Source organism: Stigmatopora nigra, chromosome 4 (genome assembly GCF_051989575.1).
Source record: "Stigmatopora nigra isolate UIUO_SnigA chromosome 4, RoL_Snig_1.1, whole genome shotgun sequence".
NCBI classification, from domain to species: Eukaryota; Metazoa; Chordata; class Actinopteri; order Syngnathiformes; family Syngnathidae; genus Stigmatopora; species Stigmatopora nigra.
This window is the reverse complement of record NC_135511.1, coordinates 10,860,298-10,882,452: the sequence shown is the minus strand read 5'-3', so window position 1 is coordinate 10,882,452 and position 22,155 is coordinate 10,860,298. Positions and strand designations below refer to the sequence as shown.

Here is a 22,155-nt window from a genome sequence, read left to right as displayed (position 1 = left end):
AAAGTAGGCGGGCTCTCTTTACGATTGATACGTTTGCAATTGGACAAAAGAATACGTCGTGAGAATGACGCTAACCAAACTTTACTTTCATTGGTCGTAGAGTTTTGATGAACACCAGCAACCAATCAGAGTCAAGGGGAGCAAGCACACAGTACAGCAGTATAGAAAACCACGGAACCTGCTGGACATTCGTGTAAATTTTGCGAAGTAGGAAAACGAAGCCGGCGAAGCAACGCAAACTTAGCTAGATTTTCAGTATTTATTATTGTAACCCAGGTGGACAGCCATGGCATCGGGAGGGGAGTAAGTAAACACATTAACACGTATTTTTCAAATAACCTTTGTCTTCAAGTAATGCTAATTTATCCTCGAAATACACAAGTTTATTAAACTTAGCAGGACTCCTAGCATGTTAGCTCTAAAGCTAACGGGGTCAGTTACTTGTCCAATAGCTTGATAGTTGACAACATAAAAAAATACATACGAGTGTTATTTTATCAGTAATTTGTATTAAAAACTGTCAAATTGCTGTTGTCCCAACGCTGTCGTGAATAGAGTGTAGTTAACATCCTTGTTGTGACAACGGCTTGACAAAGCACAGTCATTGCTGTCTGGTTGCTGCGCGTCTTAGCTTAGCAACATCTTCAAGGCCGAATCCATCCACCATTACAGATCTGGCCTTTACGCCGACACAAATACGATCACTGGGCTTTTTGCCCATCCGAATAACCGAGGCGTGATGGACATTAATATTACGCCAAATACTGTGTATAATCAATCAGCGTTAAGGCGTAGCTCGTTGCTAACGTCACATTCACTGTAAACTGTGTCGAAAAGCTAGCCGCTTAGCTTGATTAGCTATCATGCTGAATGACCAAGTTAAGGCGTAATATTGTTTGATATGGTGACAAAACGACACGGGCCCGAAGTTTTTGTGGTGCAGACCACAGTGGGTGATTAGGATCGGACAGCCGTTGAAGTGATGAACGAGAAAGCTGTGAAAGTATTTCCTATTGATTCTTTTGCTGTGTCATCTGGGTTTGCTCTCTCGCCCGTCACTTAGCCAGATGCTAACATTTGGGTGCTAATGACAAGAAGCGCATTTAAAAAGCGTTCTAATGGTCCTCTGGAAACGGTGTCTTTTGAAATTGAATCTTTCCAATCGTATGCCTTTTATGTTCTTTTTGTTCCGTCATCAGAAACATGAACAACAGTCTAGTTTCATTAAGTAGTATACTCGACGCATTCATTCATTTTACATCAAATATGTAAAGCGAAATAATAGTGTAAGTGCACATTTTATTTTAGTGTCCACCTGCATCCACACGAAAAATTAATGTTTTGACACTGAAAATGGTGGCCCTTTGTCAATGGAAAGCAATAACTTCTTTGAGAAACTAGCTCGGTATTTAATATTTAAAGGTATCATAATTTTGTTCAATTTCCTTTCTATAAAGAGCAAAGAATGATGACTTAGCCACTGCAATCCTGAAACAGAAGAACAGGCCCAACAGACTGATAGTGGACGAGTCTATCAATGAAGACAACAGTGTGGTGTCTCTCTCTCAGGTACACAAGTTGTCTGAATGGGGGCAGTTTGAACACGATCAGTCACCAGCGACTTATCAAGTGTCTCCAATTTTTTCTTCCAGACCAAGATGGATGAGCTGCAGCTCTTCCGTGGTGACACAGTGCTCATGAAGGGCAAAAAGAGACGTGAGACAGTGTGCATCGTGCTGTCAGATGATACGTGCTCTGATGAAAAAGTTCGAATGAACAGGGTGGTCCGCAACAACCTGAGGGTCCGACTGGGTGATGTTATCAGGTGGGGAAATGGCAATCGACTTACTTGGCTTATTCTTGAACTTCAATTCTTACAAAGGGTGTTGTTTTTACTCTCAGCATTCAGCCGTGTCCTGAAGTCAAGTATGGAAAGAGGATCCATGTCCTACCTATAGATGACACAGTTGAGGGAATCACTGGCAATTTGTTTGAGGTGTATCTCAAACCATATTTTCTAGAGGCTTACCGCCCCATCCGCAAAGGTCAGTGCAAGGACAAATGAAACTTCTCAACAAAACGCCCCGTTGGCACGAGTGGTTAGCACGTTGGCCTCACAGCTGTGGGATCCTGGGTTCAAATCCAAGTCACGTCCACCTGTGTGGAGTTACTCCGGTTTCCTCCCACATTCCAAAAACATGCATGGTAGGCTGATTGGACACTCTAAATTGCCCCTAGGTATGAGTGAGGTACAGAGAGCCCTGTAATCGGCTGCCCACCGTGTTCCCCATCTTTGGACCGGCCAAAGTCAGCTGGGATATGCTCCAGCACCCCCGCGATCCTAATTAGGATAAAGCGGTTCGGAAAATGAGATGAGATGAAACTTCTTAACAAGTTGAGACTTGATTCATAAATGCAGCCCGATTTGTACTTTGAAGGGGATATTTTCCTGGTCCGGGGAGGCATGCGTGCCGTGGAATTCAAAGTGGTGGAAACCGATCCTTCTCCCTACTGCATCGTTGCTCCTGATACAGTCATTCACTGTGAAGGCGATCCAATCAGGAGAGAGGTGTCTACTAATCTTCACACACTGAGCATAGGGTGATTGATAGTCACCTTCCTCACGCTTTTGATTGAATGCACAGGATGAAGAGGAATCTTTGAATGAGGTTGGCTATGATGACATTGGTGGCGTTAGGAAGCAATTGGCTCAGATCAAAGAAATGGTGGAACTTCCTCTTAGGCACCCTGCACTTTTCAAGGCCATAGGTGTCAAGGTATGTGTATACACTGATGTCCTTGTGTTACTATTACAGCTTTTTATCTTCCAGAGTCTCGATTTTCCAAGTGGGAAACTGCAGCAACAGCAACCCTGCTGCTACATTGAATTATTGATAAGGGTCACATACTCTGTTTATGGGGTACAAGGGACACTTAAATTCCTGGAAGCAGTACACATCCAGTATTCTTTCTATGATAGCTTGTTGTGTTTGATGACTTTGATTTATTTTTTGGGGGTGGTTGTATTTCTCGGGTTTGAGCATAACTATAATATACTGTTCCAGGGAAGTATTTTAGTAAATAAAACAAAATCACAAAAAACACAAATGCAGTACTTTAACTGCTGCACCTACGCACCTCATGTATGAAAACATTTGTTGATAATCATCATTCGTTATCTCCATTTCGGTTCACTGTTTTGTGGTCGTCACTTTCTTTGTATGCTTTGTCCTTTAAGACAGTCGAGATTGTTGCATCTTTGCTCTTTAATCTACCTAACCTTTTAGTATGATTTAAAAATACCAGAATAAAAAAACAAACATGGCTGTATTTTTAATACCAAAAATAGCATGGAAATGTCTGTATTGCATTTAGAAGCTTGTGTGTAATTAGTCATAAAATGAATTTGTTGCTTTTCCTAGCCCCCACGTGGAATCCTTCTGTATGGCCCCCCGGGAACTGGAAAGACTCTGATTGCTAGAGCCGTGGCCAACGAAACTGGAGCCTTCTTCTTCCTGATCAATGGTACGGCAATTCAGAATGTGTCGTCATGTCTGGGTTTTTTGAACTGGTTAGACAAGTTTTCCCTTTGTTGCAAAAAAAAAAAAACATGCCTTTTCTGATTTTTACTCTTTGGTAATAGACACTCAATCCATTTGAAATCATTGATTTAAGTTTTTTTATTTTCTACAGGACCTGAGATAATGAGTAAGTTGGCTGGTGAGAGCGAGAGTAACCTAAGGAAGGCTTTTGAGGAAGCAGAGAAAAATGCTCCTGCTATCATCTTCATCGATGAGCTTGATGCTATTGCTCCCAAGAGGGAGAAGGTGAGGCCGAATGACTTGGCTTAGTATTGCGCTCACTTTTAAAATCAAAAATACTTTTCTGCTGTGGGCAGAATACAAAGGTTTTACATGTGTGCTGAGTGTATAAAATCCAAACAAATGCCAATAAACAACACAATTTTGCAGACTCACGGAGAGGTGGAGAGGCGCATTGTATCGCAGCTGCTGACTCTGATGGATGGCCTCAAACAGAGAGCTCATGTCATCGTCATGGCTGCCACAAACAGACCCAACAGCATCGACCCAGCTCTGAGGAGATTCGGTCAGTAGCGGGGTCAAAATGGCAATAGAAATAAAGCCTCGAGTGGCTTTCATGTTCCTGCTTTTGGCCACATTGTTACTTCCTGAACTGATAGGAATGTTGTTTGAATCCCCTCAGGCCGTTTTGATCGTGAAGTGGACATCGGTATTCCGGATGCCACTGGCAGACTTGAGATTCTTCAGATTCACACCAAAAACATGAAACTGGCTGACGATGTCGACTTGGAACAGGTCCGTACCCATTTTTGTGTTGTGGTAAGCGTTTGCATGTAGCTTGAACTTTTGGTGTTTTTGCCGCGACAGGTAGCCAACGAGACCCACGGTCACGTGGGAGCCGATTTGGCCGCCTTGTGCTCTGAGGCTGCGCTGCAGGCCATCAGAAAGAAGATGGATCTGATTGATCTGGAAGACGAGACCATTGACGCAGAAGTGATGAATTCGCTGGCTGTAACCATGGATGACTTCAAGGTAAAAATGAGTAAGCCTTATTCAGAATATTTTTAAGGTGTGCTGAAAATCTGTCCAATGGTTTTCAGTGGGCCCTGAGCCAGAGCAACCCATCAGCTCTCAGAGAGACAGTTGTTGAGGTTCCTAACATTACTTGGGAGGATATTGGCGGTCTGGAAGATGTCAAGAGAGAGCTGCAAGAGTTGGTACAGGTACGGAAACCACCGAAATGCCCCTTCCATGACAATCTGCAAACTTTTCCCGACTTGAGTGTCTTTTCTTACTCTTGTTGATTTCAGTACCCAGTGGAGCACCCGGACAAATTCCTCAAATTTGGTATGACCCCATCTAAGGGGGTGCTCTTCTATGGACCTCCTGGTTGTGGTAAGACTCTGCTGGCCAAAGCCATCGCCAATGAGTGCCAGGCCAATTTCATCTCCATCAAGGGACCCGAGTTGCTCACAATGTGGTTCGGAGAATCCGAGGCAAACGTCAGAGAGATTTTTGACAAGGTTGGTCGGTTGGCGACCCCATCGGTTCACCGTCAAGGCAAAATGTGGTCCTTTACACCAAAATTATTGTCTTCCCTCCTCAGGCTCGCCAAGCGGCCCCCTGTGTTCTCTTTTTCGATGAATTGGACTCCATAGCAAAGGCTCGCGGCGGTAACGTGGGAGACGGTGGTGGCGCGGCCGACCGTGTCATTAACCAGATCCTGACCGAGATGGACGGCATGTCCAGCAAGAAGAACGTCTTCATCATCGGCGCCACAAATAGACCCGATATCATCGACCCCGCCATCCTCAGACCCGGACGTCTGGACCAGCTCATCTACATCCCCCTGCCTGACGAGAAGAGCCGAATGAGCATCCTCAAGGCCAATTTGCGTAAAAGTCCTATCAGCAAGGTAAGGTGAACCTTTTCTTTCCCCCTCGCGGGATGAAACTCCCCTCATCTTGGTTCCAAACACCACATCTTGGTTATCCTAGGATGTGAACCTGGATTACCTGGCAAAGATGACCAATGGCTTCTCCGGAGCTGACCTCACGGAGATCTGCCAGCGGGCGTGCAAATTGGCCATCAGGGAGAGCATCGAGAATGAGATCCGCAGAGAGAGGGAGAGGCAGACTAATCCTTTAGCTATGGTGGGTGCTCGGTCTTCCTCACTGGGCCCCGTCACGGCACGTCCGGTGCGATGCAGTTCCAACACCTTTGCTCTCTGTAGGAGGTGGAAGAGGACGACCCCGTGCCCGAGATCAGGAAGGACCACTTTGAGGAAGCCATGCGATTCGCTCGCCGCTCCGTCAGCGACAATGACATTCGCAAATACGAGATGTTTGCCCAGACACTGCAGCAGAGTCGTGGTTTCGGCAGCTTCAGGTATGTTTTGGACTTTAGTTCTGCAGTGTATTTATTAATTTTTACATTTTGTTTTAATGTGCTGATGCAGAAGAGTGACATAGTGAGATTACAGATTATGGGAAAATCACGGATTCACCCACATATAATCCTCATGCAAAATTTCACTCATTTATGATTGACTGAATCAGACCTCTGCAAAGACCCATCCACATTAGTCGTCTCAATGACTGGAGATTCCTAACACGAGTGAGCAGTTGGTGCTCATAGTGTTGCGTAGATTGCAATTTTCATTTGTTTGTGTTCCGTGATAACTATTTCTACAGGCTAAGCTATGGGCTAAATGTTCTCACGGTCTTTTTCAGGTTCCCCAACAGCAGCACAGTCGGCAGCGGCCCAAGCCACGGCACAGGTGGAACCGGCACCGGTCCTGTTTTCAATGAAGATAACGACGACGACCTTTATGGATAAGTGTACACCCCTTCCAAAGTGGTCAGCACAGGGATGACACTTGTACAAATTTTCGCCAGATTCCACCTTTTTAGGACTTTGTGCTTCTTTCTTGTCTTCTGATATATTTTTTTTTTATAAGTTCCCTCAGAGAAAGCATGTTGCCCCTTGGCTTGCCCTGGCTTTGTTGTGGGCGGAGAGGATGTTTGCAAATGATTGATGGTCGGGCACTGGGGCTTTTCCAGTGGGGGGGAGATGAGGGGGTTATCGAGTGGCCTCGTTTTCAGCATACTATGATACATTTAGTGATGGGATTCAATGCTAGACATTAAGAAAAAGAGAAAAAAACATAACTAAATTACTTTTTTGTTTGTTTTTTAAAAAATAAAACAGTAGCATATAATGTATTCAATTTGTCAAAGTTATGTTGTTGAAAATAAAATCTCAAGTGTTAAAATCTTGGCTTTTTTGGCTTTATATTTTAAGTGCAATAGTGGACTGTCAGGGCCTGCAAGGCCTTGTTTGCTGGCCTAAAATATCCGAATTACAGACTGATTGCATACCTGTCAACCTCTGCTGTAACTGTCCTTATAAATTATTATGATTCCCTGTACAAACCGTACAATGCATGTTTACTCGCGGTAACTCGTTTCTTACAATGTGGCTCCTCCATGCTTGCTTCCACGATATTTACTCTATGTATATCTACTCATACGCATGTCATCCTTTATCGATATTGCCGTACGCACCGCTAAAAAAATACATACAATTGAGGATAATTTTTGTCGAGATTGGTTTTCATAAATATTGACAATTCCCCCCCCCCCCCCCCCCCATACAAAAGTCGGTGTACGGTGTACATGATTTGAAATGGTAAAAAATTGTATAAAATACGTATAAAACGTACAAGTTGACAGGTATGCTGCTTTATAGCATCCAGACCACACAACTTGCGACTATTCTTCGTCATCTTCTAAACATAGACGGGTTGGGAGAACAAAGTACCTCTTAGGAGAGGGGTGTCAAACTCACTTTGGTCTGCGGGCCGAATACAGCTTAATTTGAGATCAAGCGGGCCGGACCATTAAACTCATTGCAAAATTACATAGAACTAACAATAAGCCCACTTTTTTTCCTTTGTATTAGTCACTAATACTAATAATTAGTGTAAAGAATGAGTACATTATCAACATGTTTATTAACAGAATTTTCCTTTTACATTATGAACAATATATTATGAACAAGAGAATAACATAAGAACATAAATCTCAATTCATGTTGTCTGCATGTACTAAAACACTGCGCCTCCTAGCGGATAATACAAGAACTACACATTTCAAAGAAAATTCATATTTTTTATGCAATGCAGCCTTCTTCCCCGGGCCGTACCAAACCACCAGACGGGCCGGATCCGGCCCGCGGGCCGTATGTTTTACACCCCTGTTTTAGGAGCAAGGCAAGCAACTCACCATCTTTTCCACTTTCAATGTGACGGGACAATATGGGCGTGGTTATGCCACCACGCCCATATTGTCGACGTAGGGGAGTTAATTGAGTGCATGTGCAGTAACGCTTCCTTTTGGAACGCTGGTGGACTAGCACGCCAAGGAGGTAAGGAAGGAATCGAGCAATTCACTGGCCTAAATGCGTTTTTATCACTCGATCGGGAGGTTTTTCACCAATTAATTGAGCCTAAAACGCCAACAAATCTCTTAGTTTAATGCCAGGTTTAACACACCGTCGACAATTTAAGTATGGGCTTCTTTTCTCGATTGGCTTTGTGCAACATGTTACTAGTCAGCATTAGTGTTAGCGTCACGATTTGACTTAAAAAGCATGTCCTCCGTTTTCTCTCCCTTATTGAGTCGTGTAGCAAGACTTTGAATTTAATCAAACAATCCAAAACATCAACCGACCGTTTCCTGGGTAAGTGCTCACTCTAGATTGACATCCTGGGGCACGACTTAGTTCTTGTTGTTTTGTATGTAATCGTTTTCATTCTGAATGCTAAACACCCGTTCCCGATTTGTAATTGTTCTGTTTTTACAAAATAAATCACGTATACAAAATTGAAGCCAACTTTCTCCTTGGTCACTGGTGTCAAAGTAGTGGCCCGGGGGCCAAATCTGGCCCACTGTGTCATTTTGTGCGGCCCGAGAAAGTAAATCATGAGTGCTGACTTTCTGTTAGGATCAAATTTAAATGAAGGTTATACATGTATATTATGACCTCATCTTCCCCTTTTTTAAATCAATAATTGTAGTTTTTAATCCATTTTTTACTTTGTGTTTTTAAGTTTAAAAAAGCATATTGTAAAATCTAAAAATAAATTTGTTTTAAAAATTGTTTTCCATGCTAATATTGAACATTTCCCCCCAAATATTTGGTTTCCTTTTGAAATGAAAAACAAATTATTACAAGATATTTTCCCTCATGAAGAAAAAAAAGCTCAAACATTTGTTTTAGATCTATAGAAATAACTGAATATTTAGGGATTTCGATGCAGTTTTTTTAATCCAATTTAAACAGAAAAAAATATCTAAATATTTCAAAAATAGTACATCTCACGTGACCTTATTGCGCCCCGCGAACCAACCCGAGTTGTCCTAGCTGTTAACCTCAGTCTTTATATTTAATCGCCTTGTCTAGAAAAGGGGAAATAGCACTCCAACTTATTTTCATTCTTGATCTTGATGGTTTATTAAAATTCTTGTAAGATTTCTCTATGCTGTAATTGGTTAGCAACCCCCAAATGCCTTGGTTAAATCAAGTTTTCACTGTTTAGTATCAAGATAAAACTACTTCCCATTAAAAAAAAACTAAGCCTACCTGTTGAATCTCCAGGCGCTAAATATATGCAAACTTGTGCTTTTTTGTGTGCAATTTTTCTCTGTTTAGCACCAAGATGCAGCTTTCTGTGTGCCTGGATCACTCTTGAGGTTACAGAAGGGGAGACTGGGACTGATCAAGGTAAAACTTACCCCCACAAAAAAAGTTGAATCTCCAGTCTCTATATATTCTAACTGTTGCTATTTTTCTTGCACGCAACAGGCTTGAGGTATCTTGGGTGCAGGTTGCCCACTTGAAGATGTCTCTCTTGCATCATATGGTGTCTCTGTATTTCTGAAAATCCAAATTCAATAAAAGCCTATATCATGACATTTCACTGGCCATTCATTTCCACAGCTTTTTGACTCAATCTTTGAGGTAAGAAGGTTGTCATTTAATGTTGGAGCAAGAATTCTAAGTGTTAATCCCCCCCCCCCCAATTTTTTCAGATTTATCTTCTAAGTGTTTATCCCCATTTATTTTAAATTTTATTTTCCAAGTATTTACCCCCCCCTTCTTTTTTTCAAAGATTTAACTTCTAAATGTTTATCCCCATTTATTTTCTAAGTGTTTATCCCCCCTTCTTTTTTTCAAAGATTTATCTTCTAAATGTTTATCCCCATTTATTTTTATCCCCCCCCTGCATTTTTCAAATTTTATTGTGTTTATCCCCCATTTTTTGGTCTGTTTATTTTCAAAGTATTTATCCCCCCTTTTTAAGGCTTTATTTTTTTGTGTTTATCCCCCCCTTTTTTTCAAATTTTATTTTCTAAGTGTTTATCCCCCCCTTTTTTTCAAATTTTATTTTCTAAGTGTTTATCCCCCCCTTTTTTTCAAATTTTATTTTCTAAGTGTTTATCCCCCCCTTTTTTTCAAATTTTATTTTCTAAGTGTTTATCCCCCCCTTTTTTTCAAATTTTATTTTCTAAGTGTTTATCCCCCCTTTTTTTTCAAATTTTATTTTCTAAGTGTTTATCCCCCCTTTTTTTTCAAATTTTATTTTCCAAGTGTTTTGCTGTTATTTGTTAATCTACAAATGTTTTCTTAAGTATGCTGAAGTTTAAATGTTTACTTGTAAATAAATTTTTTTTTAACTCTGATTGTGACTTGCATTTTTTGTTAAAGACCAACAAATGTTTACATTTCAAAGCTTTTATTTTGAAAAACTTGAATAAGATGAAGTAATTCCTCTTGTCACCAGGTGGAAATCTGGAAAAACAGGATATCAGCTTTTATTTTGAAAAAGTTTGTAGATTGGTTCCCGCTGGTGCTCCAGCATCGTAAAAAATCGAATCTTCTCCACCCCCTGGTGGAATTCTGGAAAATAAAAAAGGGGGGTCAGTACCCAGAGTTAAATAAAAAACCATTGAGAAAGGCTCACCTTTTATTTTGAAAAACTCCATAGATTGGCCCTCACTGAGCCTATCTGTTCATAGGCAGAAACCAGGTCCCCCAGTGGATTCTGAAAAACAAAGTACACAGAGTTAAATAAAAAAACCATTGAGAAGGGCTCACCTTTTATTTTGAAAAACTCCATAGATTGGTTCTCACTTAACCTCCTGAGCCTATCTGTTCATAGGCAGAAACCAGGTCACCCCAGTGGATTCTGAAAAACAAAAAAAGTCAGTACACAGAGTTAAATAAAAAAACATTGAGAAGGGCTCACCTTTTATTTTGAAAAACTCCATAGATTGGTTCTCACTTAACCTCCTGAGCCTATCTGTTCATAGGCAGAAACCAGCCCCCCCCCCTGATGGATTCTGAAAACAAAAAGTCAGTACACAGTTAAATAAAAAACATTGGGAAGTGCTCACCTTTTATTTTGAAAGGCATGAAACCTTGTCACCCTTGGGTGGAATTTTGAAAAAACTCAAGATATGCTCAGGCAGAACAAATCTATGAGTTTTCAAAATAAAAGGCAAGACCTTGGAAATGTTTTTGTTTTGTTTTTCAGGTGTCCTGCCTATGTGGTGATAGGCTCAGGCATGAGACCTGGTCCCCCTTGGATGGAATTCTGAAAAATAAAAACATTCACAAGGTCTTACCTTTTATTTTTGAAAAAACTCAGATATGCTCAGGCAGAACAAATCTACAAGTTTTTTTTTCAAAATAAAAGGTAACCAAAAAAGGAGTGAAGGCACAATAAATTAAAGTACAGACTGGTGCCAAACATCAAAGATTGACAAAACTACCTATATTTAGCTTTTTTTCTATAAAACACCAAAAGGCAATATTAGTCAGTCTGCTGTAGAGACTAAAAAATGTTCCGTCTGTTTTCCTCCACAAAAATATATCAGGATCTTGATCATGTGGTGGGAAATTTGAAAACACTGGACAGGGGCCTACAAGGTTAAAATAAATCCTACTTCTGCCTCAAGTTTACAGTCAATTATTTCAAATCCACCCATTCTTAAAAAAATAAATATACAATGAGCCGTTTTTCTCACTATGTTTAAATGAGTCAAAATGGCATCTGCACTATTGTTAAATAAATCAGTTTTGTCAAAACCACATTTAAAACCAATATGAAAAAGGTCCAAGCCCTGAGGTCTTTAAAAGAGTAAGGGGCTGAAAGTTTATAATTTATTTATGTTCAGTTCCACTGCATGGCAGATTTTTTAGTAAGTTCAGAAAGATGTGAAAAGCCACATAGAAACTCAAGCAGAAACTACTTCTTCACTTGCCACGACAGTATTTTTTTAAATTTACTTCAATAGGGATAATCTTACTTTACGGTTTATCATTTATGACGACCATGTCTGGTCTACATTAACCGCGATAATCGAGGGATTACTGTTTACATTTGTGTGGGTGACTAATCCACAGTTTTTTGTTATTTAAAAAAAAGTTTGAATGTATCATGATGAAAATCGAGCCAATTACGCAAAGTCCTGAACACTGATTCGCTGGCGTTTAAATATTACACGGATAGAGAAAATGGGAACTATTTAAAAATGACTCACTGTCATGGCGTCGACAAGCTGCTCCTTTCTGGTCGTTTTGGCCACATTCTTGTTGTTTCCCAGCAGTCTGTGCACATTGAGGGACTGAAACACACAAAGGAATGATTTCGTTTTAAATAGAGAGCGATCGGTAACGCAATGTAGCCAATTTGTTTGCAAACATTTTGCTGTCTGCACATACATGGGGCTACATAACGTCAACGAATCACACTTAAGACGAGAACTGGGGCTTCAAAATCCCCAAACAACAACGTACCAAATGTGCAGCATCGTCCTGTGAGAAGTTTGGCAGGATTTCGTCGGCAAATCGTCACTTTTGAGCTGCTCAGCAGTGCACGCACACTCATCCTGCCTCCTAGCCCATTAGGCAGTTCCGCGTTTGACGTCGGCTATTTGAACTCGGGCCTCGGCCACGCCCATTAAAAAAGGACACATAAAAATAAAAATAAATCATAATAACGTGCATTAGTCATTATATGTTTGTGTGGAGGGGCTGTAAATGCTTTTTGGTTGGACTTTAATACTTAAAAGAAATATAAATTGTTTTCATAATAACATGCATTGGTCAATGGGTGGGACGAGGGCGGGGCTGTAAATACGTGTTGATTAGGCTTTCATACTTAAAAAATGCATTGTATTCATCGTAACGTCTTCGGGGGAATAAAATACGTGTAAAAGGTACAAGTTGACAGGTATGTGGTTGATGTTAATTATTTTTTGGCCATGAATACTTAATATATGATAACATAATAATATATAGTTCCAAATTGTCTGTCAGATTCCTTTAATTCATTTTCCCCTGGTTGCGTTGCTTCCAGATGTGTTATCATATTCAAGCATTTAACCAATCAGGGTCAGAAATCTACTTTTTCAGAGTACAAATTCAGAGTTCATACAGGTACCGCCTACTATCAATATGGAGGATGAACCATGGACAGCATGGTGGTGGACTGGAAAGCAGCTAAGAAGGGACAATTTACCGAAGAAAGACCCGATGAAGCTCTCACGGGACAATCCAGTGCATTCGGTACGTTGTCATTTGGGGATTTTGAAGCCCCAGTTCTCATTTTAAAAGTGCTTTTTGACGGGAACATGCTCCGATCGCGTGCTGTAGCCCCAAGTAGATGGAGACCGAAAAATGTTTGCTAACAAATTGGCTACATTGCGTTACATTATAGTTCTTTATGTTTAAAAAGAAATCATTCCATTTTGTGTTGCAGTTCTTCAAAAAGAACAGAAATTTGAGACAAATCCAGAATCAGACGGAAATGTCCAAAAGGAGGCAGCTTTTGAACGCTGTAATGGACGAGATGCTCGGGAGGAAAGTGAGTCATTTTTGAAATACTTGTTTGTATTTTCTCTCTCCATGTAAAAATTAAATGCCAGCATTCAATGCTTTGCTCAATTAGCTTGTTTTTTTAAATTATGATACATTCACATTTTGAATGAAAACACACTTTAACTGGTCTTTTAATAGCAATAAGCTGTGTGGGTAACAGAGTTTAAACCACCAATTTTCCTCAGTGAATGTATAGAAAAACGGAAGTATTGATGACCTTTTGGAATATTTATTTTAAAAAAATAAAGGATTTGAAAAGATTGACTAGAAAAAAACATTCAGGATGAAACTAACATGGGAAATGAATGTGGGTCATTTGTGCATCAAAATGGTTGAATAAGCAATAATCACACTGGTGTTTTGGTTCAAGACCAGGAATAGGGTGGAAGAGGTGATGAACCGGGTGAATGCTGTCAAAATCCACGAGAGGACCACAGATGTTGTGGATGAAGTATGACCCAAGTGTTTTAGGTTATTTAATGTAGTATTTGCATGTAATGTGTACTAAACCTTCAGTTTTTGTATCTTGCTTTGCTTCAGGGTCCACCCAAGTTAAAGTCAAAGAAAGGTCTGCTCAGAATATGATTCTCTCTTCCACCTGCAGACAAAATAAGACAAGACAGTTATACATTTAGCAACACTTACTATGGAAGTTTGGAGGGGGAAAACCCCACTTAATTGCACTGTTTTTCCCTCAATATTTAGTGTTTTTTTTCTAAGAAAAAATAGCTGCCCTGAAATGTTTATTCTTATGATAATAAAGGAAGTTTCTAATCTTTAAGACTAAAGTCTCCTTACTTTTGGGGTCTGGCATCTTAATTTTCCTATATAGGGGGGGGGGGGGGGGGGGGGAGTAAAATACAATTTATGTTCAGTGAAATCTCACCATGATATAATTCATAATAGATCAGATTTGACATTGAGTTACACGGGGATTCTACATGTTTTAAATATAAATGTTTTATAATGTTTTGTTTAATTTGGATAAATACTTGGATATTCTACAATAAACAAATGCATTCACCTCTCAGAAGACAGTCTGCAGAGTTCAAGCGGCCTTTTCAAGTGGGCAACCTGTGAGGAAGATCACCTGGACATCAGCCTGTTGCATGCAAAAAAAAGCAAGTTATCCTATATGGAAATGATTCTAAAGATAAGCTAATGTTTTTTGTGGAACTTGTTTTACCTTGATCTGCCCCAGTCTGCTCTCCATTAACCTCAAGGGTGATTCTTGTGGGCACGCAGAAATCACTGCGTCTCACTGCATCTTGATGCTAAACGAGGAAAAAGCACTGTACCACTTTTTGGTGTAAAAGTGGTGGCCCGGGGGCCAAATCTGGCCCGCTGCATCACTTTGTGCGGCCATAGACAGTAAATCATGAGTGTCGACTTCACACAGGTGGACCGAGGTACTAACCACTCATCCGCCGGGCTGCCCACCTGCGGAATGTAAAATGTGATTATCATAATTCTAGGTTTAATATTTCATGGAAATGTTACAAATTGAACAGATATATAAACAGTGTTACTATTGGTGACAGACCAACTGTTTTAGCATGTCTACCATTAAAAAGTAGGTGGAATCAGTTTCAAGCTGTTACTTCAGGCTACAATATTCACACTATAGATGCTTTACAGTTTACACCCATGATGATAAACCACGTAGCTCTCATTTCAAACATTTGGTTTATTTGTGCCTTTTTGAACAATAAATATAGGCAAATGCGCAAAAGTGCAGAGTCTCGGCTCATGCGTCTTCTGGCTGGCAACAACTTTGCATTAGGACAGGCTTATGTCCTTCAGGCCTATTTGACTTAGTTGAAATGTCTTAAATTTGACATATTTGAGCACTGCTAATAACGATAAAAATTCCAGAGTGGGAACAACAAAGTCCCTTATCGAAGATGAAAAATGGAACAGCCACGTACATATACAAGGTAAATGTACCAAACCTATAAAAAAGTGTAATGTACAGATGATCTGCATAACTCAAGACACATTTTAAATATTGGTAAATAGTCAAAAGTAATAAAAAGATAGACACCACGTTGGTACAATCATGGCACTGCTTACCGTAGCAGCAAACACGGCCTTCGAATGACGCAACAAAAAAAAAAAGAAAAAGCAAATATTTATCCAGCGATATTCAGTGTTAATTGAACCTCTGTGGGAAGTTCGATCGGAGCCAAATTGCACTTGAGAACAAGACAAAAGGAGTCCTCGAACAGCCTTTTTTTAAGATTGTTTGCTGACAGTTGCTCATCTGTGGTGCATTTTAAATGGCTGTTTGTGTGTCATGATATCTGCGTGAGTTTGTCTCACAACACCTGGCTAAGGCACATACATAGTGAGCCTGGCATTGCGGTTCCGACGGGAAGCACCCATTTTCTGTGCAATTTCTGAGCTTACGATGCCGTCGAAAGATGTGATTGTCAGTAATCATTGTTACTCCAGTTCTAGTTGTTACTCTTAGATGAACTCAGAGGTTCAGAGGTGTACGTTATGTTTGAAGTGGGAGGGCTGTGGCACTGAAGGATTACTTTCAGTACCATGGACAGAGATAGATGTATAATGCAAATGCGGCAAATGAGTTGAAAACTGCGATGAGCAATGTGAGCTTGCAAACGTTTGAGGCGGCTGGTGTGGCTACGATTGAAAGCTCGGCACTGTTGTAAACGACTTGGTAGAAACAGATAAAGAAAACTCTGATATTATCGCCTGATGGTTTAAATAAAAACAAAGAAATTGGGAAAAAAATACTATACTATGCTAGCAATTTTGAGGCTTTAAAAATCAACTATCGACAATATACTACTAGTTACTATTTCAAATATGTATTCTCATTGCACTCTGATAAATAAACATTCTATTCATTTCAGCATAACCCAACAAATATTTGAGGCAGAGCGTCTATATCGAATACTCGAAGAAGAAAGTAAACGCTTCCTGTTTCGTATGAAATGCCTCTTGGTATGATGAATGTCATTCCAAACCACTCCAACAATGAACGATGTTCAGTTCAATTCCTCTTCTGGTTCTCCTCAGGTTGTGCAAGTGAAACTACTAAAAAGTCAATTGAGGCCTCGATAGTTTCCGAGTCGGAGAATCCAGAGAGTAGCGTTAAAATTGTTGTTTTCTGTGAAATGACTCATGGTAAGAGTCGTAATGTGCTGTGGGGGAAAAAAAGAAGCTATTTTTGTCCTTCTTCTCACGACGGGGGAAGGTGAAGTCTAATGATCTCTTTGGACTGAGGGGGGACTCTGTCGGGAAAACGCACCGAGAACTCCACGATAAGGTCGCCGCGCTGCGAGGGGTTCTTGGGGAGCGGCAGGCCTTCCCCTCGAAGTCGCTTCATCGTACCTGGTTTGATGATGTCGTGACACGGCAGCGAGATGAGTCGCTTTTCCAGCGTGGGGATGCTGACTGTGCAGCCGCATAACGCCTGAAATTGAAATGAAAGGATTTTCATTTTTACAAAAACTGCAAACAAAATGATCTAATAATGATAACATTGGGCAATATCAAAACTTAACATAGTCATGTAACATAATATACATAATAGTTTTTTACAACTATAGCCTAAATGCATAACAAGCTGTATTTTTTTATCTTTTATATATATATATATATATATATATATATATATATATATATATATATATATATATATATATATATATATATATATATATATATATATATATATATATATATATATATATATATATATATATATATATATATATATATATATATATATATATCAAAACAATGAAAAAAAGTGGGACTTATAGTATGGGCGTTACGGTATGTACTTTTTTGTATATATATATATATTATTAGAAAACTGACATCACCTTTTGAACCAGGACCCAAAATTTGCCAAATTAACCATCTCGTCAGGTGTCAAAGTACAGAGATTAACATTGCGCTCCATTCACATCATGTGAAAACATGACATGTCGTGGAAAACTTTTGTGTGCGTCGATTTGTTGGAAGAGCGCAGCATTGCATAGAAGACTAATTTTAGCAGCCTACTCAGCGCTAATGAAGAGAGGCATGAATCGGCTGAGCTCCCAAATACTTGGGGGGCTTGTCACAAGGCCCGGCACGATCACGCAGACGCTCGAAGTTTCACCACCTTATCACGATGCCTGAGAAAGTTCAACTAAATCCAGACAGGGTCACTTATGAAGACTTTACACATGTGTTATGATGTGCGGCACATATCCTGTAATTAATAGAACTACTATTTTAGTCACTGAAAATCAATATGAAGAAATTGTCCACTCCAGGTCAAAATGAATTTGAATTCACACAACTTTATATTCCGGGTTTAAGCAATTTGACATTGTAAATTCAGTTTACTCAGAAATGTAAGTATTGCCTTTTGCTGTCAAACTGCATTGGATGTCGACTTCAGTCAACACCAGTGAACCGAAAGTGTAATATTTACAAATGAGTGTTTCTATCCATGGCAACCAGACACTGATATAATGATGTGACGTAATATTAATTTTGTGAAAGTGACGGCCACTTAAGCTTCAAGTTAAGCTCGCCGCGGTAATTACACTCACACAATGGTGTTCTACTTTTAGGGGATTTTCATGTCTCGTCTGGTGAGAATTTTAAACACTGCAGTCAGATCACAGTCACAGTGTGTAGTATAGAGCTGTGGGCTGGTGGGGAGCAGATCGGTCATCAACCCACTAGGACACTGACTATTCCAAACATGACATCACATACTTTTCATCTACAATTCTGAAGTGATAATAATACCACCAGCTAAGTGATACTCCTGTGCAATTATTTTTTTAGTGTTAAAACTACACTCACCACCCTCAACATTTACTTTGCATCTCAAACTCTGGGTCTCTAATGTGGGACATTGATAGGATAAAAAGGAATGAGGAAAATAAAAAAATCACCAAAAGAGACTCACCTCTTTGAGGCTGATTTTGCAATTATAAATGATGTTAGAACCGTCCCTCCTAAAGTGTGCGTGGCCCTTGTCTTTCAGCACAAAGGCAACGTCGGCAGGAATGTTGTCGGGGGTCTGGTCGCCCTCCTTGGGGAAGGTGATCTTGGTGCCCTCCTTCCAGCCCTTCTTGATCACAATGTTCAGAATCTTGTCTTCAGTCCTCAAGCTCCTCCCGTCCGGGTTCAACCTGCGCCGTGTAATCTTCATGTGTTTGGTGCAGCCGTGGTAGATTTCCTCCAGGGTGACCTTCAGCTCATGGACCACCGGGGGGTCCTGCTGCTTTCGGGTACCTCCCGGGCACTCCGGGGGTGCGCCTCTCCTCCTCCGGCCTTCTCCCGGGAAGCCGTTTTTCACTCCACCGGCGTAGCCAAATTGTCTCCCGAAGTGAGCGAAGTGGTCGTCTTCGTCCAAGTCGGCGTCTTGCTCGCCGTCGTTGCCGTGCTCGTTGGGGAAGGAGAAGCCGTTGGAGCGCCCGTGGCTCCTGTTGGACCCGAAAAACATATCGAAGGGGTTGGAGCCACCGAAGAATGAGGCAAAAGTGGCGTGGGGGTCTCCGTGGAAGGTGTAGTGGTGACTTGAGGAGCCGGGAGCACCCGATGAGCTGATGCCTCCAGTTTTAAAACCTGTAAAAAAGACATGTCATCTAGTGTTAACAAAATATTGTATTGATTGATTTTTTTGTACAACGTGGCGTAAACACACAGTGCAGTATTTCTTATTTCAAGTGCATCCACTGACAGTTTTCCCATGACTTTTTGTTACTTGGCTGTATAAAAACATGGCCATCCATTTGAGAAAATATAATCTCTTGTTATAGGTCAGACAACGATTTGAACAGATTTGAGGATATTTTTCTCCTCCACCGACGTACTATCTTATTAGAAGTTGAAGTTGTACTACAAACACACAACAAGCCAAACACATTATAAAAACATAATAGCCGTATTAAATTAACATTTTTTTTCATGTCAATTCAAGTTTTCTTTTTTTAAAATAAAACAAGCACACATTAACTGATGGATTAGTCTTGTCTATATTGTCTTCATAAAAAGTACTGATATACAGTTCCCCACTCCCCCAGCCTGACACAAAACACCCACGGATGCAAATCCCAGAAGTCACTGCTATTCATATCTCACGTATCTCAACCACGTGTCTGTGAGCTTAGCAAGTGACCCCCTCCAAAGTCCCGCTCTCACGTATAAGATGCCAAGTTGGGGTCATGAGCTATTTCGACAACAATTACGACGGAAGCAGCTCTGGCGTGCGTCTCTTACCTTCCTCCCCGAGCTGGTCGTATACGAGCCTTTTTTTGGGGTCACCGAGCACTTCGTAGGCCTCGGCGATCTCCTTGAACTTCTCCTCGGCGTCGGCCTCCGTGTTCTTGTCGGGATGGAAGCGCAGGGCCATACGCCGATACGCCTTCTTGATCTCATCCTCGTTGGCGCCCTTGGGGATGCCCAGCGTCTTGTAGTAGTCTTTCCCCATGGTCTCGGGCACCGATGAGCCCCTCTTGCACTCACGCTGCGGCTGAATAATACATTTGAAATGCAGTTCACCTTAGAATACTTTGCGAGGTGAGGCAAGGACAGCCACCTCCGAAATTTTGCAGCAGAGAGTGCTTTGGAGGACACTCCTGCGAGCATACTGAGTGAACAAAGAGGAAACAAATTGTTGCTATGGCAACCGTGCACATGCTGATGTCGTCGAGCTGGGTAGAGTGACAAGGAATTCCCGTCACCTGTCTTCTCAAGGGGCTTCTCCCAACTAACTCATCACCCATAAATCATCAAGAACTAGTATTCATAGCAAATATATACAATATATGAATGGATGAATGAGTGACAGCTATATCATGCAGCAGTATGATCCCCTACGATTGACAAAAGGAGAAGATCGAACGATATGGTTAAATATGATCACATCCAGAAACAATATTATCATGTCATGAGAATATAACAAATGTTTGTTGTATTTTTTTCCCACTGGGGAAGCCCTGATGCTAACACCAAGGCTGCGCAAGGACACGCTCACAAACACTGAAAGCGAAAATCAAATGAAAATGAAGAATATGTGAAGAAGTCTTACCTAAAAGAGATCACCGGCGTTCAGATCAGCATGCTCGTGTACTCCTCTTCCCCGCTTTTGGCGTGTCCGAACTGGAACACGAACCCAAATCGCCGGTTCCGACCGTCAAATGACGTCAAGAGAAAAAATAACAATGGGCGATCTGAGCGGAGTGGAAGACCTCGACACACGCACACGCTTACACACGCCCACGACACTAGTGATTTGCTTTAAAATAACTCTGCGCGAGTGTTTCATTTGGACTCAACCCCCACAGATGTCGAGTCAAGCAATCAACCCCGCCCCCTCTCAAGAAGACGCCCCCAAGAGTGGAAAAAGCAGTTTAAATACAATACTACTGCGCAATAAAATCTTCATCTTGTCTGTCTGTGAGTCCAAATGTTCTCAGGCTTTCATACTCTGAAAATTTCCTTCATCTACTTATGCATGACATTTTGCTCAATCTATTTTCTACGGTGTTCCACAAGGCTCCACCTGCAGTCCTTTTTTTTGGTCCTGTTAAGATGTTAAAACATGCAAAACCCTTAAACTGAAAAGATTTTACAATACGCTTCGGATAAGTTAAGTGGTTGTTTAAATTGGGGTGAATCGTCATCTTTTATTGAGCATGTTTTTTTTTTTTTGATCATTTAAGATGACTAGGGATGTTTGGATGCGGACTTGCGGAATGGTGTTGCCGATCCAATACGCACTATGGGTGTGATATGTACAAATATTTTAGACCAGGAAAAATAATGTAACCTGGAAATGGCAAATCATATTTTGACATCTTTGCCTCTTGGTTTGATTTACAACAGAGGAAAAGCAGCATGGTACTGAAAATACACACTCAAATACTATATTGCATTCAATCTTGTGACCATGTATTGTCCCATATACCACATAAAAGCTGTATTGGTCACCTATATAAATGAATGAAATATTAATTAAAGCAATATTAATGTATTAAATGAATAAACCCAGAAATACTACACTGGTTCTAGCCCCTAATGACTAAAAGTTATTATGCTTTTCTTTACACTTTCAGAATATTGAAGTTTATAATTACCGTCTATTGACAACAACAGACATGCACATCTTTACTTGCTATTGAGGGCAAAGGGACCATTCACTGCCAGCCCCCAAAGACAAAATGTATTGCACATCTAACACTCTTGGCCCTAATTTTGAAAAAAAAAAAAAAAAAAAAAAACAGCAGTCACCTCTCAAAGCACGTGCATCAAAGTGGAGGCCTAGTATGCAAATGATTCATACTTTCTCACAGATGTCAAAAAGGCAAGACAGAATAAACATGCACAAAACATATAAATTGTGCTGCAGATCACCAAGCAGCCCACAGTTTTCTAAAAATGAACTTAGAATAGAACTCTGGTGGAGGTCTGAGTCATTAATGGTGACTTTCAATTGTTAAGTGCAGGGGGAAAAAAGGCTCTCTCAGCCCTGACGGGTCATTTGGAGAAAAGAGCAAAGTCTGAGTCATCAGACCCAACTTCACCTGTTGGACTGTCTGACACGTGTCCACTCAGCTGTAAATAAAAACCCAGTCATTTTCGACAAGCCTGTGGTGTCAGACTCCAAACCAGACTCCCAATCATC

General features: G+C 40.7%; 3 protein-coding genes and 2 long non-coding RNA genes across 9 annotated transcripts; 3 read left to right on the top strand and 2 right to left on the bottom strand.

The window, feature by feature from the left end:
* Positions 1-134: 134 nt before the first annotated feature.
* Positions 135-6,816, top strand: LOC144195372 (transitional endoplasmic reticulum ATPase). Its single transcript, XM_077714966.1, has 17 exons — positions 135-303; positions 1,458-1,569; positions 1,653-1,825; positions 1,903-2,045; positions 2,439-2,569; positions 2,646-2,777; positions 3,423-3,525; positions 3,694-3,827; positions 3,972-4,107; positions 4,225-4,337; positions 4,410-4,574; positions 4,643-4,765; positions 4,853-5,065; positions 5,149-5,457; positions 5,540-5,695; positions 5,776-5,930; positions 6,275-6,816. The coding sequence occupies exons 1-17, from the start codon at positions 287-289 to the stop codon at positions 6,378-6,380; spliced, it is 2,421 nt and encodes an 806-aa protein (XP_077571092.1). The 5' UTR covers positions 135-286; the 3' UTR covers positions 6,381-6,816.
* Positions 6,817-7,852: 1,036 nt separating this feature from the next.
* LOC144195805 (uncharacterized) lies at positions 7,853-9,520 on the top strand. The gene is made up of 3 exons (XR_013326163.1): positions 7,853-7,970; positions 9,258-9,329; positions 9,411-9,520. It is a non-coding gene; the product is annotated as an uncharacterized LOC144195805 (long non-coding RNA).
* An 804-nt stretch (positions 9,521-10,324) lies between these two features.
* Positions 10,325-11,839, bottom strand: LOC144195686 (uncharacterized). Of its 4 annotated transcripts, XR_013326139.1 has the most exons (4): positions 10,855-11,839; positions 10,704-10,794; positions 10,570-10,650; positions 10,325-10,494 (listed from the first exon to the last, which is right to left on the bottom strand). It is a non-coding gene; the product is annotated as an uncharacterized LOC144195686 (long non-coding RNA). The 4 variants fall into 4 exon arrangements; XR_013326136.1 differs by having other exon boundaries at positions 10,325-10,505; positions 10,570-10,794; XR_013326137.1 differs by having other exon boundaries at positions 10,570-10,794.
* Positions 11,840-12,750: 911 nt separating this feature from the next.
* Positions 12,751-14,271, top strand: LOC144195798 (peptidyl-prolyl cis-trans isomerase FKBP3-like). Of its 2 annotated transcripts, XM_077715643.1 has the most exons (5): positions 12,751-12,843; positions 13,050-13,178; positions 13,372-13,476; positions 13,861-13,941; positions 14,031-14,271. In XM_077715643.1, exons 2-5 carry the CDS (start codon positions 13,068-13,070, stop codon positions 14,073-14,075), a joined length of 342 nt encoding a protein of 113 aa, XP_077571769.1. In that variant the 5' UTR covers positions 12,751-12,843; positions 13,050-13,067; the 3' UTR covers positions 14,076-14,271. The 2 variants fall into 2 exon arrangements, with proteins under 2 accessions (XP_077571769.1, XP_077571770.1); XM_077715644.1 differs by lacking the exon at positions 12,751-12,843 and having other exon boundaries at positions 12,887-13,178.
* Positions 14,272-16,035: 1,764 nt separating this feature from the next.
* On the bottom strand, positions 16,036-20,796 carry LOC144195388 (dnaJ homolog subfamily B member 5-like). Its single transcript, XM_077714987.1, has 4 exons — positions 20,560-20,796; positions 19,749-20,001; positions 18,433-19,094; positions 16,036-16,932 (listed from the first exon to the last, which is right to left on the bottom strand). The coding sequence occupies exons 2-4, from the start codon at positions 19,957-19,959 to the stop codon at positions 16,699-16,701; spliced, it is 1,107 nt and encodes a 368-aa protein (XP_077571113.1). The 5' UTR covers positions 19,960-20,001; positions 20,560-20,796; the 3' UTR covers positions 16,036-16,698.
* Positions 20,797-22,155: the final 1,359 nt, after the last annotated feature.